The sequence below is a fragment of the Chionomys nivalis genome, chromosome 4 (genome assembly GCF_950005125.1).
Source record: "Chionomys nivalis chromosome 4, mChiNiv1.1, whole genome shotgun sequence".
Classification (NCBI taxonomy): domain Eukaryota; kingdom Metazoa; phylum Chordata; class Mammalia; order Rodentia; family Cricetidae; genus Chionomys; species Chionomys nivalis.
In genome coordinates this window covers 78592248-78607320 of record NC_080089.1, presented here as the reverse complement: position 1 = coordinate 78607320, position 15073 = coordinate 78592248, and the positions used below count along the sequence as shown (strand labels likewise).

General features: G+C 39.6%; 1 protein-coding gene across 4 annotated transcripts in view; it reads left to right on the top strand.

The window, feature by feature from the left end:
* Positions 1 to 15073, top strand: part of Col12a1 (collagen type XII alpha 1 chain) — a 106227-nt gene that overhangs the window by 25806 nt on the left and 65348 nt on the right. For 3 of the 4 annotated variants that reach the window (XR_009056979.1, XM_057766552.1, XM_057766553.1), the window contains exons 14-20: positions 7163 to 7435; positions 10533 to 10799; positions 11309 to 11501; positions 12479 to 12600; positions 14270 to 14419; positions 14501 to 14620; positions 14719 to 14883. Coding sequence is in view for 3 of the 4 variants with exons in the window: in XM_057766552.1 (XP_057622535.1) it covers positions 7163 to 7435; positions 10533 to 10799; positions 11309 to 11501; positions 12479 to 12600; positions 14270 to 14419; positions 14501 to 14620; positions 14719 to 14883 (1290 nt within the window). In the remaining variant the exon portion in view is untranslated. The remainder of the gene's footprint in view (positions 1 to 7162; positions 7436 to 10532; positions 10800 to 11308; positions 11502 to 12478; positions 12601 to 14269; positions 14420 to 14500; positions 14621 to 14718; positions 14884 to 15073) is intronic. The other variant, XM_057766555.1, reaches the window with a different exon arrangement.

The following is a 15073-nucleotide window of genomic DNA, read 5'->3' as shown; positions in this document are numbered from 1 at the left end:
CCTGGAGCTGGAGTTACAGATAGTTGTGAACTGTCATGTGGGTGCTGGGATTGAACCTGGGTCCTTTTGAAAGAGCAGTCAATGCTCTCAACTGCTGAACCATCTCTCCAGCCCCTACCTCATCTTGTTTTAAAAAAAAAATTAAAGCATCCTTCACCAACAGTAATGTTACTAGAAATCTCACATAGCAAAATGCACTTTGCAATTTTCAGCAAACATTTTCTTGTTCTGTAAATTTTTTTAGTTCATATAGGTAGCATAATATTTATAAATTTATAACTTTATACATCAAGAAATTGCCAAATCATCTGCGTGTGTGACTGTAAGCACACACACACACACACACACACACACACACACACACATCTGCATGTATTTGACCAGAAACTGTTTCTGAGGAAGATGCACAGGAAGTAAAATAAATAAATAAAAAAGCATTGTTTCTCATTTGTTGAGAAGGAGGAAAGCTAAATAATTTGTGAACTCGCTGAAACTAAATTGTGTCGATTGAAGATGTCTTTGTCACTTTAGTGGAGCTCTTGGCCTATCATGAAGATTACAAAAGTGCTGTCCTCCTGCTTTTATGGACATATTTATTCTATTGTGTTATGTGTGGTAAACTTGACGAGTCTGTGAAAGTGTAGTTGTGGCTAGATTAGCAGAAGATTTTTGCCCCTGCTTCTTCCATTTCATTTTATTATACCAGTTCAGCCAAATCCACATACCATGTACAGGAATAGGATACGATGGTGAATGTGGGGAGTGGAAAGCCCAAAGAAGAGCCAGGCAAATGCTTTTGAGGGCTGCTGTTTTTCTAATCTATTCTCTCCTGGGAGAGGAGGTGGTAAGAGCAGACCTTGAAGGAATGCTTCTTTTATCCAGGGCCTGGAGTCAACCCGCAAGAGCTTTCTGTAGGTTAAAAATTTTGCAGATTATCTCGAGAACATGTGGCTTTCAATTCAAAGAACAAAAGTTCTGCCTTATTCTTTTTTAGAATACCTTGTATGGTCTACAACCATTTCTAGCCTGAATTTCTTTCTGCGCACTTTTTCCTTTTGAAATGCCGTTGATGGTCTGAAAATTTCCCCTGTCTCTGGAAGAGAGATTTATTAGCACTGGCACCGGGGTAGTTCATGGTTGGCTTAGGACTGTTGTGTGATAGAATCACAAAGGCAGAGTTTATGACTATTTCAGATCCAAACTTCAGAGGAATCTGAGCAGAAGTCATTACGTTTGATTTATATTGTCCCCAACTGCCGTTGTTGTCATTAAAGTAGATAGACTTAATGTAATTAAAAACGCGGCTGTGCATGCAAATGTACTTTGCGTCTGGATAGAACCCTTAGCACTGACTGTTGGGACGTGACAGAGAGGGCAACCAGCTTTGATAAACCTAAGTGAATAATGCTTCGCTTTGATTCAGAGATTTGCCACAAAGGCATGGGTATATCAGTTTGGGAATAGTACAACTCTGATTTGAGTTTTGAGTATTTTCTATGGAAAACATGCCCTTTCAGGATTTCCTTTGTTTCAGTTGCTGTAGCAACCTGCTAGTGCCTGACCTATGGATGGCTCCCGACAGGTCAAACCAAGTTGACTCAGCTGACATTTTGTTACAGTGAGGTCTTTAGCACAGTGCAGGGATTCCGCCTTATGCACAAAACCATGGGCTTCTCCAAGGTGGACTAAACAAGGCTTCTCTGTTTTCTTAGATTTATTGCTGTCTCATAATTTGAAAAATCATACATTGAGGGTACAAGCACTCTGACATTGCCAAGGAACTTTATCACGATCACTGAATGCTAATTCAGTTTCTTGTCTGTGATTTAATTGCTTGCCAGAGAACTCCAGCTAAGTCAGATTTGGAGAGGCAATAATTAGGGAAGACAGATTTCTACTCCTGCAGCTCTGAAGCTGCAGTGCAGTTTTGGGAGATATTTACAAATTGCTTATTCCTTTAAGTAGCTAAACTGAGTCGTCGACAATGAACTTTGCCCTCTGGAATGGTGACTCTGGTTCTGTTTCCACATGAACGCTCTCCAGAAGCAGGTCTTCTGTAGTCTGCGATGGAAAGTTGGATGGCTTTTGGGCTGAGCTCTAACGGAAAAGACAAATTGATTTAGAAGAGCATTTACATTACGTTTGGAATTGAACTTCTATTTTTGAAAGTGCTGTGTGAAGGCTGGCTGGAACAATCTATAAGATGAAGCACAGCTTCGTTACAGGGTGACTCATTCTTCAGTTATCATCACTGGTTAATTTATATTTTAATTATGTTTGAATTGGATGCTAATTTCCTTTTCGGAAGGCAAATGGAAAAGAGCTAAGGAAACATAGGAAAGTTACTTAAATGAGACATTGGTTCTTTGGCATAGCATGTGGAAAAACTGTATAATTCAACCCTTTGTGGATGTTCAGATCATGAGGAATACACCTGTCTGCTGCACCAATTCCACAGCATCAGCAATGAGGTGATGCAAGCAGACACGAGGAAAAAAATGCATTTTGAATATATATTCATATATATGCTCATATATTGTTAATATATAGTAATATATATTATATAATCATGTTCATATAAATATGAGCATTATTTATAGTCAGGAGATGCCAAACACCAAAATTGTTTTAAAGAATATTCTTATTTTTTTTAAACAATTTCATACACATTTACAATGTATCTTATTCTGATTCTCTTCCCATTTCCCCTGAGCGTTCTGCCTCTCATACTAAACACATCCTCCTCCTACTTTCATGTCCTCATTAAATAATACAACCTCATTAAAAAGCTACTGGAGTCCCATTGGTGCTACCTGAACGCACTAATGAATGGACATGAGGCTATCAACCTGAGCATAGACAATCTACAATGGCCATGTGCTCTTAAGAAAACAAAATGAATCCTCTTTCCCCAGTAGCTAGTAACAACCAATAGCTTCTCAGCCAAGGGTGGGGCCTCATGAACCCCTCCATTTTGAAATATTAACTGGCTTGATTCTGTGCAAGTTGTTCAGGTAGCCACAGATGCTGTGAGTTCATGAGTATAAAGGCCATATCAGGTCCAAAAGATGGCGTTCCACAGCTCATTTTCCCCTCTACACATTCTCTCTATTGCTCTTCTGCAATGTTCCCCTAAGCCCTGGATGTTACAATAGATGCTCTATTCAAAGCCAAGTACTCAAAAGTTACTTATTCTCAGTCCTTTGGCTGAATACCAAGATTTTAAAATCCGATTGAGTTTTAGACTTTAAAATCTTGGGCAGAAAGCTACTCCTATTCCTTGACTTCCACTGGTGCTAGGAAGATTGTATAGGAATGCGACTGAGATGGAATCAAAGGGAAAAGAAGAGACGACACTTAGAAGAGACACTTGAAACAAATGGCACAGATTCTTTGCCAGAGATGAATGAAATATAGAAAACACAAGTACGCAGTTCAGAGCAGGAGAAAGCAGGTACTAGGGGATTAGCATTATTGAAACACTCCACTAAGGAGAACCGCCCCCCCCCCAGCCATCTTCAGGGTCATAAAACAAACATTGGAGGAACTCACTCAAGGGGGGGGGGAGCAACCCCTCCAGCAGAAGTGAATCTCCTCTCAGCAAGGTGGGACAAAGGAATGAAGCCTGCTGGGTTCTGCTCAGTGCCAGGAGACCAGACTCCAACTTCTGGCTTTCTTTTTCTCCTCTCACTCCTAATGTATTCCAAACATGGATGCTTGTTCAAACCCAGTCTTACCAAACTAAAATATTTTCTGGTAGTTACTGGTAACTGGAGCTTCCCTGGTGGCAGGGACTATAAATAAATTAAACAATCAAATGCCTGCCTTGACAGCACCGTGATTGAACTCACAAGAGTGCGTGCCATTGAGTGTTCAAAAACAGGCATGTGTTGAGAGTCGGTTTCTTTTAAGACAGGAAAGGCCAGAGAGAAGAGAAGGAGACATCCCACATCTCAGTGAAAGTCTGGGATGGTGGTTAAATCAGCTTCCCGGGTCTCTGAGTGTCAGTCTTGAAGTGACTTTGATTTATGTGCATGGCAATAAAGCTATAAATACAGAAAGGGTCAAGCAATCATAACCATGACCCCCATTTTAACAAGTTTTGCTTCTCATGAATTCTTCATTTTCAAGGAGCCATTATTCTAGACAAAAGCAAGACTGAAGACTCAGTGCCACCCTGAACAAGTGTATCTTTTGCTCAAACAGCTCTGTAGGTCTCAGAGAGGAGCAACAGAAAGAAACTAGACATGAGTGGTGTGTGTGAGTGTATGTGTGTGTGTGTGTATGGTGTGGGGGGCGGGGAGTAGAAGGAGAGTGGAGAATGTGTGAAGGGAGACACAAAAGAGTGAAGAGCCCTGGAGGAATGAATCACAGGGCAGATTTAAAAGTTTTTTAGGAACTGCTAGTATTTAGACAGAGTCTCCTGTGTTCTGATCTAAGCAGGGCTGAGCTTTGCCTCTCAAAACATTGTTATGTTCCTAATAATGTTGAGTCCAGATGTTTTGCTGCCGAGACACTAGGGAGTGACATAGCTTGCTAGTGGCCCACTCAGGTGATTGCACCCTTAACCCCAACACCAGCCAAATGCTAGCCTGTGTCCTGCCTGTTGTACCTATACGGTTGCTTTAGCTTTTGGTAATCTAATGTTTGACCAAACCAAAACCCCATTTAAAAAGAAAAGAAAAAACTTCATAGGTTATAGGCCTGATACCTAGTCTTCTCAAGGAACTGTCTTTTTTCTAAAAATCCACATGTTACAAAGCATTCTGTATTTCATTAGAATGTGTAGCCTCCTGTTGTGGAGCCAAAGAGCAGTATGCAGGATAACTGCCTAAACAAGGAGGGATATTCTTATCACTCTGACTGATAAAAGAAACTTGGTTGAGTATTTATCTTTGCAGTCATGGCTTCTGAATTAGACCTTCCTCTCCTTTCCTTGGGTCTGAACTGCATCTTCTGTGGGGATGTGGTAATGTGTGTCTACAGATGATGTTCATACACCGTTGTCAGAAGTTGGGTGTAAAAGGCCCGTTCCTTGTGACTGGGAATCTTCTCTGGGGTCACTCAGGTCATTGTTGGTGTGCCTTTAACCAGAGGTCAACTATCCTTTAGTTGCTATTTCATTTGTATCTTAAAAAGGCCTTTTGCAAATTAATTCCAGGGAATTAAGGCACTCGACAAAGTCTTTATTGTGATTTTGTTAGTATTTTGTTCTAGTTTTACAAGGCTTTTGATTCTTAAAATAGTTGGTTAAACTCATGGGAAGACATGTCTAGTGATGAGGGAATTTTTTGTTTTAAACTCAGAAATGTCTCTGTGAATACATTTTTGCTTCAACTACAATTCTCTTCCTGTTATTTTTCTCATAGTGAAATTATTTGCTTGTGTTTGTGAGACTGATGCTTGTTGTCATGGAAACAAACAATCCCACAAATTCAGTGCTTTAGAAATTAGGGAGAAAAGCAGATTGAAAGACACAGACCTTAGGAAAAGTAGACATTGGTGATTACTCTGGTATTAATTTGGTAGAAAATTTCCAGTTTCTAGCTCTTTTCTATATGCTTGGAGAATATCATTAACACATTAACTAGCTTCTTTAAATCCAAAGTCACTATTAAGTGAGTTCATTTCCCTGTAGTCCTCCTGACTTCAGGCCAAGAAATTCAGAAGCAAAAGCACATGTGGAAAAATGGCCTATAGTAAACAAAGGGAAAGTGTGTTGCAGACTTGAAACTTAGCAGAATTGTGGGAAATCAGTCATCAAAACAATTAGAAACCAACAAGCAACCAAATCAAGCCAAGAAGCCAGCGATAGGAAGTTACACTTTCATATTCTGCAAGTGAAGAAAATGTAGCGGTTATCACCATACAAGCAGCAAATTCTCAGGGCAAAGGGTTTTCATTTTTAAGTGCTGAGGAAAAAAGTCACTATGTTCTTGAAAATAAGTGTTCTTGGTTTCAGTGAAATATGCAGCTAATTCCCTCCCAGAGATGAGATGTCCTGTCTACTTTCAAAGTCATTTATAATGGACTAAGAACTTTCCATTAGGATCTGGTAGCCTTTCCAGCTTCTGTCTTATCTTTCCCTCTACGTTCTACCATGTATGAGGAGAGTGTTTGTGCACTGACATTTTTTATTAATACTTATCTTTATTTTTGGTTGATGCTTGTTTATGAGTAGTTCCAAAATGTTCATTGCACTCCGAGTTAAGAAAATAGCAGCTTTCAAAAATCTAGTATGTGCACTGTCATTTACATGAATGTAAAACAATTATTGGCATAATGTATGCTGAAGAGGCAGATAGTTTTATAGTTATGTCACAGTGTGGTATAAACCCTAGTAAAAGCATCCAATATAAAGTGACTAGTATATTTATATTACATTTGAAATATGGAAAATGAGGGTTTCAGTAGAAGACATCTGTGCCTATCATTACGTTTAGGTTTCTATGTCTTTCCATTTAGGGGAAGTATAGATTAATGAAAGAGTCACGATTTAGTAGCAGACAATTTTGATCAGACAGAACAAGAAGTGTGCTCTATTTGATGACTCATTACTTTTAAGTTGCCCAGAATTATTGGTGACACAGTTTCATTGGAGTGAAGCTGTGTCAAAAGTTTGTACTTTTGCTCTCTTGAACAGAATATGCAAGTTAAAGTTTATTCAGAAAACTGTGGTGGAAACTAAGATTTGCAAGCAGTATATGGTGGTTGTAGTATCTGCAGTTCATAAATTGAAATGAGTATATTAAAATTAGAGAGAAAGGAAAACATCCTGGTAATGACATGGAGACTTTTGTGGAAGTGGGCTTTGTCCCAAAGTACTCTGACATCTGATAAAACATTGACATTCAGACATTGTTCCTTTTAGGAAAAAGTTAAAAGCATTAATTTCTTCGAATCTGGGTGTCTGCTTTGGCCTAGAGGGCCCTGTAATACAAATAAGCACAAGGGGGTTGATAATTAGGGATTGTGCAGCATGAAGTTTTCTTCTGCCGATTTGCTCTATTGATGAAAAACATCCCCAAAGCTCAGAAATAATGATCAATTTTAGACAGGTTGAGTTTGAGTCCAGTAAGTTAGGATGTCTACCAGGATGAAGGAATACTTATATTATTCAGGTGACATTTAAAAAGTGATACTCTTTTAACCTCTGTTCTAGAACGTGGTTCACCTCAAGATCTAGTTACTAAGGACATCACGAACACATCGATTGGGGCCTATTGGACATCCGCTCCAGGAATGGTTCGAGGGTACAGAGTCTCATGGAAGTCGCTTTATGATGACATTGAGGTTGGAGAGAAAAATCTTCCTGGAGATGCAATTCATACTATGATAGAGAATCTACAACCAGAGACCAAGTACAGAATTTCAGTTTTTGCAACTTACAGCAGTGGAGAAGGAGAACCCGTGACTAAAGATGCCACAACTGAATGTAGGTAACTGCCCAAGAGTGTGGGGATACATGTTGGTGCTGCCTAAGAATTAATCCACTCAGGTGACATGAAATTGAGCCACTGAGGTTTTTTTTCCTTCACTTGGGAATAAGAACTGAACATGAGTGATGTTTAAGTTCCAATTAGGTTCTGATCTGAAAAATAATATATTTGGACAATTTTGAATTCTTCCCAGCTATACGTATGTGTCCATTTTGTTTTCTAGTAAAAGAATCAGCTAACTAGGATACTAAACAAGGGAAAATACAGCTCGCATGTAGACCAAGCAAATTTAGGAGCCTTTGTGATTGCACGATCTTAGTCAAGGGCCTTAGCTTTCTTCGGATGTCACTTCCTTCCTTCCTTCCTTCCTTCCTTCCTTCCTTCCTTCCTTCCTTCCTTCCTTCCTCCCTCCCTCCCTCCCTCCCTCCCTCCCTCCCTCGCTCCCTCTTCTTTCTTTCTTTCTTTCTTTCTTTCTTTCTTTCTTTCTTTCTTTCTTTCTTTCTTTCTTTCTTTCTTTCTTTCATTATTATTAAAAATTTCCACCTCCTCCCCTCCTCCCATTTCCCTCCCTCATCCCCCCACTTCCCCTCCTCCTCCCTCTCCAGTCCAAAGAGCAGTCAGGGTTCCCTGCCCTGTGTGAAGTCCAAGGTCCTCCCCCCTCCAGCCAGGTCTAGGAAGGTGAGCATCCAAACAGACTAGGCTCCCACAAAGCCAGTACACGCACGCGTTTTATTTTGTTCTTCTTTCAGACTATAATCCCCATGTTTCCAGCTTTCTTTCCCTAGTTAGTTCCCTTTTACTGTTTTCCAGTTACAGATATTTTATTACTCTATTTTCTCCCCCCAAATCTCTTCTTCTCTTATGAATCCCCCCTTTGCTAGCTTTATGGCCTATGAACACACACATACACACACACACACTTAAGTTCTTTGCATCAGAGTTGGGGATAAGGGAGGGTGAGCTTGACCTGGTTGGTGTCTCCACTTTCTCTACTAAGGTCACTGGTCACTGATATCATTATATTAGGTAGGACCTCATCTACATAAGCTTGTTTGATCCAAAGGTCCTACCTGTGAGCATCCACATTGGAGGTGAGAGCTTCAACATGATTTTTGGGGAGAACACAATTGTTACATCCAAAATTTAGGTCATAAATTTGTTCTTGGTGTGCCATATAATTTTTATTTGAGTCCAGATATTGTGAGTTTTATTTTATTGGGTTCTGGAAAGTATATTACTATAAATATTAATCTTGTTCCCCTACCTAGAATGTAGTTATTTGGAAATAGTTCGATCTTTTTGAAATTCATGTTAAGACCTGTTTTATTTTAGAAGCACTTTTGCTTTGTTATCTGTAATAGGGAAAGGGTCTGCTTTTGGTCCCAGCCACCCCGCTAGCTTAACCCCAGAAATAAGCTCACAGAAATTGTATTAATTAAATTACTGCATGGCCCATTATCTCTAGCCTCTTGTTGGCTAACTCTCACATATTAGTTTAACCCATCTCCATTAATGGGTATCGCCACTTGACTGTGGCTTACTGGCATGAGTCTAACCAGCGTCTGCCTAGGGCAGGAAAACCATGGCGTCTGCCTGACTCTGCTCTTCCTCCCAGAATTCTGTTCTGTCTTCCCCGCCTACCTAAGTTTCACCCTATCAACTAGGTCAAGACAGTTTCTTTAATAACCAATGAAAGCAACACAAATACAGAAGAGCCTCCTACACCAGTTATTGAAGCAATCCCCTGCTGTACACTCTGCATGGCATCACCACAATTCTAAGGTTTGGTCTTCTGGCTGGGGGAAACTTTCTGGCCACATGTGAGCTTCAAGAGTGGTTCTGTTTGTTTTGGGTGATGTGTTCTCTAGTTTGTGGTACTTTCCTCATACACATGCCCTGACTTACCCTGGGTTGGGGACCCAAGGAGGATTTTCTGTGTGTTTGGCCACATTTTATCTGTGGCCTTCTCTCTGCTGCAGTTCTCTATCTGTGGACTCCATTCGATGTGGACTCCCACCATCTCATCAGTTAGGAAAATCACGGGGCTCCATCTGGGTCCCACCTGCCTGTGTTGGTGCCTGGAAGCACACCAGCAACACAATGGCCAACATAGAGTCAGCCCAAGTCTGTTCCTAAAGTCCCAGGGTTCACTGGTGCTAAGTGACATTTGTTGTCTAAAAACTATTTTAACCAAGTTTTTTTCTCCCTATTTAAAACTGTTTTGTTATGATTCTTACTCACTTGACCATGAAAATTTCTTTGAACATCAAAGAAGACAGTTGATTTTGTTTCCTTCAGCTTTAGCGTCTTCTAATAGTACTTGCAACTCTTCTAGTATTGAATTAAATGATTCTGATGATAAACTTATTATTTATAAGAAAGGGGATATTGTTGATTGAAGATATTGGATGATCTATTTCTGACAGTTATTCATAATAATTAAATATTGCTAAAAGAGCTAGCTGAGTGATGATATTAGCTTCATATAAGATACATGTTAACACACAGTGCTTCCTAACATACTTGGTGTGTATGCTTTCGTCTGCCAGCCTTTGAGATGTTTTCACCTATTAGAGTTGCCTATTCCTTTGTGTTTATAGTCTTATACGCACATGGAAATCAGAAGATTGCTGTCAATCATTCTGACTCTGACCAGTTACTTACAGATTGTAACTTCTTCTGAAAAGGCCTGAATAAAATTTCTAACTCTTTATTTTTGATCTTTAGTATTCCTTGTGGCTTTATTACTAGAGGAATTCTTTACAGAGAAAGCACAATAAAAATTTAAAACCACATCTTTGGAGATGAATTTCTTTTCCTTTACTAAAGTTTTTAGAATGCAACTAGGAAATCCCTGCAATATGAACTTTCATTTTTTCAGTATTAACTGGATAAAGCAAAAGTATCCCACCGAGGCCATCCTGAGATTAAGCTCACATGCCATCATGAACTCAAGAGACTGGGATGCTCAGCGTAAAAGACATTTGTGTCCATACTTAAGAATACAGTTTCTTCTCACGTGAAGGGGGTGGCAAGCAAAATTAGTTTTCTTTTGACATGCTATAGATTAATTTTTTTGTTGTTGTTTCACAGTATCCCAAGATTCCAAAACCTTAAAAGTGGATGAAGAAACAGAACACACGATGAGAGTCACGTGGAAACCAGCACCAGGGAAAGTTGTCAACTACCGTGTTGTGTATCGCCCTCAAGGGGGAGGGAGACAAATGGTTGCTAAGGTGCCACCCACAGTCACTTCAACAGTGCTAAAGAGACTTCAACCCCAGACCACATATGACATCACAGTTCTTCCAATGTATAAGACAGGAGAAGGAAAGCTTAGACAAGGATCAGGGACAACAGGTATACAACAATAATAATACTAATCATGCCTTTGGGGGAGAAAGTATGCTGCCTTTCAAAAGGAAGGCTAGAATGTATCTATTTCATCTGTTAACATTTCAAATTGAATCTGGGGTGGGCAGGGTCTGTGGCTGAGCTGTGGAGTATTTGCCCAACAGGAGTGAGACCCTGGATTCAAGATCCAGCACTATGCATGCAAACACTTTCAATTTGTAATAAATTAAGTTGTATTTATTAGGGGGCATGTCTAATTAGTGCGTTATTTGCTTTGCAAATCTAGTTCCTGGTAAAATGATTCTACCAGCTAATATATTAATCTACGACTCACCTGAATTGTGAGAATCGTTTATGCTGCTCTGTCAACACTCCATTTCAGCTTTTAGCGACCCTGACATCTTGTGCTATTGGACTTGACTCTCTATACATTCATATTTTTGTGGGCGTGAATAAAAAACACTTAAGCCTGTCTTACTGGTAATCTTTTTAAAAAATCCTTTTTCATTTTACAGCTTCTCGGTTTAAATCACCAAGAAACCTCAAAACTTCTGACCCGACAATGTCAAGTTTCCGCGTGACTTGGGAGCCTGCCCCTGGGGAAGTGAAAGGTTACAAAGTCACATTCCACCCTACTGGCGATGATAGAAGACTAGGGGAGTTGGTCCTTGGACCATATGACAACACAGTTGTCTTGGAGGAGCTTAGGTAGGAATGAACTGTATTTGTGCTAAATGATTATATCACTTACATAAATTAGCAGGTTTGGCACAAGGACCTGCCTCATATCTGTTTTCAGAATCAAGCAAAGAATTAAGACTAAACAAATAGTTTGTATTTTTAAATAATTTTGTTATTAAGTGATCAGGGATAACTTTTAAAAAAGGAATACCTGGATTTTAGCATGTCCTTTTCACATTGTTTTCTTACAATTGCAGCCATGTGGAAATGTGTGGCCAGGTAACTCATTCTGAGACTCCCAGTGTGGGTGTCCCTGCAGTGAAGCACACTGGAGTTCAAAGGCCAGAGTCTGAGCTTGTTGCCAGCTGGCAAAACAGCTTTGGGTTGATTCAAGGTCTAGTTTCAGACAGTGAGCTGGGAAACAGAAGAGTGTGAGTCTGAACAGCAGCACTCCACATCCATCCAGTCGTACCAACCTGCTACTGGAAGATCCTCTTAGAAACTTTGTCTGTTCGAGTGGGCATTCAATAACATTAAACCTATGTAATGCTTGCTGTTCATGATCGCTTGTGTAGATAGGATGAAAGTTGGTGATGTCACTGTTTGACACAGCCCAGTGCTTAGCGTTCTGGGTTACCTTGCGGACATCAAACATTTCAATCTCCTTAAGCCTCTGAAATTCACTCAGAGGCAACAGAAGAAAGGCAGCTCCTTTTTCTCCTTTCTGAGGCACATGATGGGGGGTGAGGGGAATGCTGCCTCTGGCAGCAAAGCCAGTCCAGAAATGGTGCTGTGAATCCCCGGAGCTCCCTGGAATGCTGGGTGGCTGCTTTCCTGTGAGTCAGGCTGGAATGAGATGGCAGCTATTTTTCTTCTTTCACAATACTGAACATTTTAAGTTCCTGTGGGTGAAAGTTTGTTAGTGAAGGCGGATATCTTTAACAAGTTGGAAACTGCTTCCCTGAGTCCATGGTCCATACCCACTGTGCGCATCCCTGTTCCAGGGCAGGCACCACCTATAGAGTCAATGTCTTTGGGATGTTTGACGGAGGAGAAAGTTTACCACTCGTTGGGCAAGAGATGACAACCCTTTCTGATACAACCGTGACACCATTTTTATCCTCTGGTAAGAAACTGAGTTATATTTCTATAGGAAATAGTATTGTGAAACTATCTCATATGTAAAGTGTTAGGTTATTAAGCAAAGACAAGTAATTATAAATTTTCACTACAATATATTTAAATAATTCACATACTATATGTTTGAATGAACTGCTTCAAGATAGCCAGCTGAGTCTATTTTTGGCTTTTTCTTTCAGATTTGCATTAATTAAATACCGTTATTTAAAAATGGGTTTTATTCAGTGTGACAGTAATAGTTACACTTTCTAATTTTTCTTTTTAGTTATACAATTTTCTTTTGGTATAATGATTATATATTTTTACTTCAGTGGCTTATTTGGGCTGAGAAAGAAGGCTTTACATATGAAAAAGTGGGCAATCATGACTTGCAAGTAAAATGGTAGCACAAACCCTTTAGACATTCTGCCCCTTGCCATAAATACAGGTTTGATGTGAACCAAGACAGCATTTAATAGAATTAAAGTTGAGAGGAAGAGGTAGAGTTTACTTCTAAACTTTTAAAATGTCATTTGCTGAAACCAATCAGTCTTAGCACAACCAGAGATGTTAAAGGTGTAGGTTCTAGGAGTACTGTTTGGGAGTCTTCCACCTTGGGAAAGGTATGACATGCATGGCACCGTGTAGTTGGTAGTGTGATGGGCATCACCTAAGTTTCTTTCCTTTTAAAAGTGAGATAAAGATGATCTGATAACATTGCAATAAACGGGGAAGTTTATAGCTGGGGACTCAAGCTTCTAGAAAAAAGAGGATTTAAAGTTAGACATGGAGGGAAGAAAGTCACCTTTTGATATTTTGCATTGTTTCATTGTTTCTCTTATGATGACATTAACTGGCTTATATTTTTATTTTGTAGCTTGTCACTGAGGATATTGGGATTATTTTCTCTGCCCAAACACCTTCGCTTTGTATCTGTGTTTGTCTGTCCCACAGCCCTCAACTCGTGTATTTCTTTGCGTATTTTCCTAATTGTCTTCCTCCTTCCTCACTTCTTTGAATGTGCAAACTTTGCTGTCTGAAATTGTCTACAGTAGATGAAAAGGTTAAACAGATAACAGTGAAACAATAGAAAGTGTGTTAGATTTTCAAAGCATGTTTTCACTTCATAAAGTTCTGATTTTAAGAGTCATGTGTCTAATCCTTATAACTTGTAATAGTTACTTGATATCTTAATTATTAGAAGGGATATTTTTGGCTCACTTAAACCATTTATGGTTTATACATTTAATCAGTTCATCTTATATTTATTTGCTAATATCTTAAATAGTGAAGAATGCAATATCTTACCTTATATAGAAGCCAAATCTTATTCAAATTATTTATATTTATTGTTAGATAGCTATGCATTCTCATTTATTATTTTAGGTATTGATTGTGTGAGCCTTTCAAACTGACCATCATGGTTTAATTAAAATCTCTAGGTTCTATGATCATGGTCAGGAAATATAGTCAAAGATGAAGATTTGCCACTGAAATAATCTTTGGGGAAATTGGTTCTTGTGTGACTTATTTTAGGTTAATAAATTATAGTTGTGGCTTTGAATTATTAATCTTACCTGGTATGTTGAACTAGACAACTTGGGTTGCAGCAGCTGCAGAGGGAGCAACCTGCCAACTAGGTGTTTCTTACCGCCCTGTCTCATGATTGCTGTCAGGGATGGAGTGTCTCACCAGAGCGGAAGCAGACATTGTCTTGCTGGTGGATGGGTCATGGAGTATCGGCCGCGCAAATTTTAGAACCGTGAGAAGCTTCATTTCTCGTATTGTGGAAATCTTTGAAATTGGTCCCAAGCGAGTACAAATTGGTAGGTTCCGACAACACTGAAGATCTTTGACAACTTAACTGTGATCTTTAATCCATTCTAACATCCATGGTGTCATTTTAGCTCTCGCTCAGTACAGTGGAGACCCCAGAACAGAGTGGCAGTTAAATGCCCACAGAGACAAGAAGAGTTTATTACAGGCTGTGGCGAACTTACCGTACAAAGGAGGAAACACCCTCACGGGTAAGTCAGGATGCTTTGGTGCAGATTTGGCACGTGCTTTTGGTCAGGCAGAGAGTTGAGAAATGATGTGACTGGCTGTCTTCTAAAAATCCCCCTAGGCATGGCTTTGAATTTCATTCGCCAACAGAGCTTCAAGACCCAAGCTGGCATGAGACCTCGCGCTCGCAAAATTGGAGTTCTCATTACTGATGGGAAATCACAAGATGACGTGGAGGCTCCATCAAAGAAACTCAAGGATGAAGGAGTGGAACTGTTTGCTATTGGTAAGACCTGGAGAAGATAGTGATGCCCTGGGTGGCAGATGGGCTGAGGACATTTTTGTAGTTAAAAATATTGTTGGATTACCATATTCACTCAAACCAACAAGGTGGTAGAATTCTTGTCACTTCCGAACAAAAATCTCGTGAGAGAGGAGTTGAAATTAATTAACAAAGGGGAATAATAAAAGCTAAT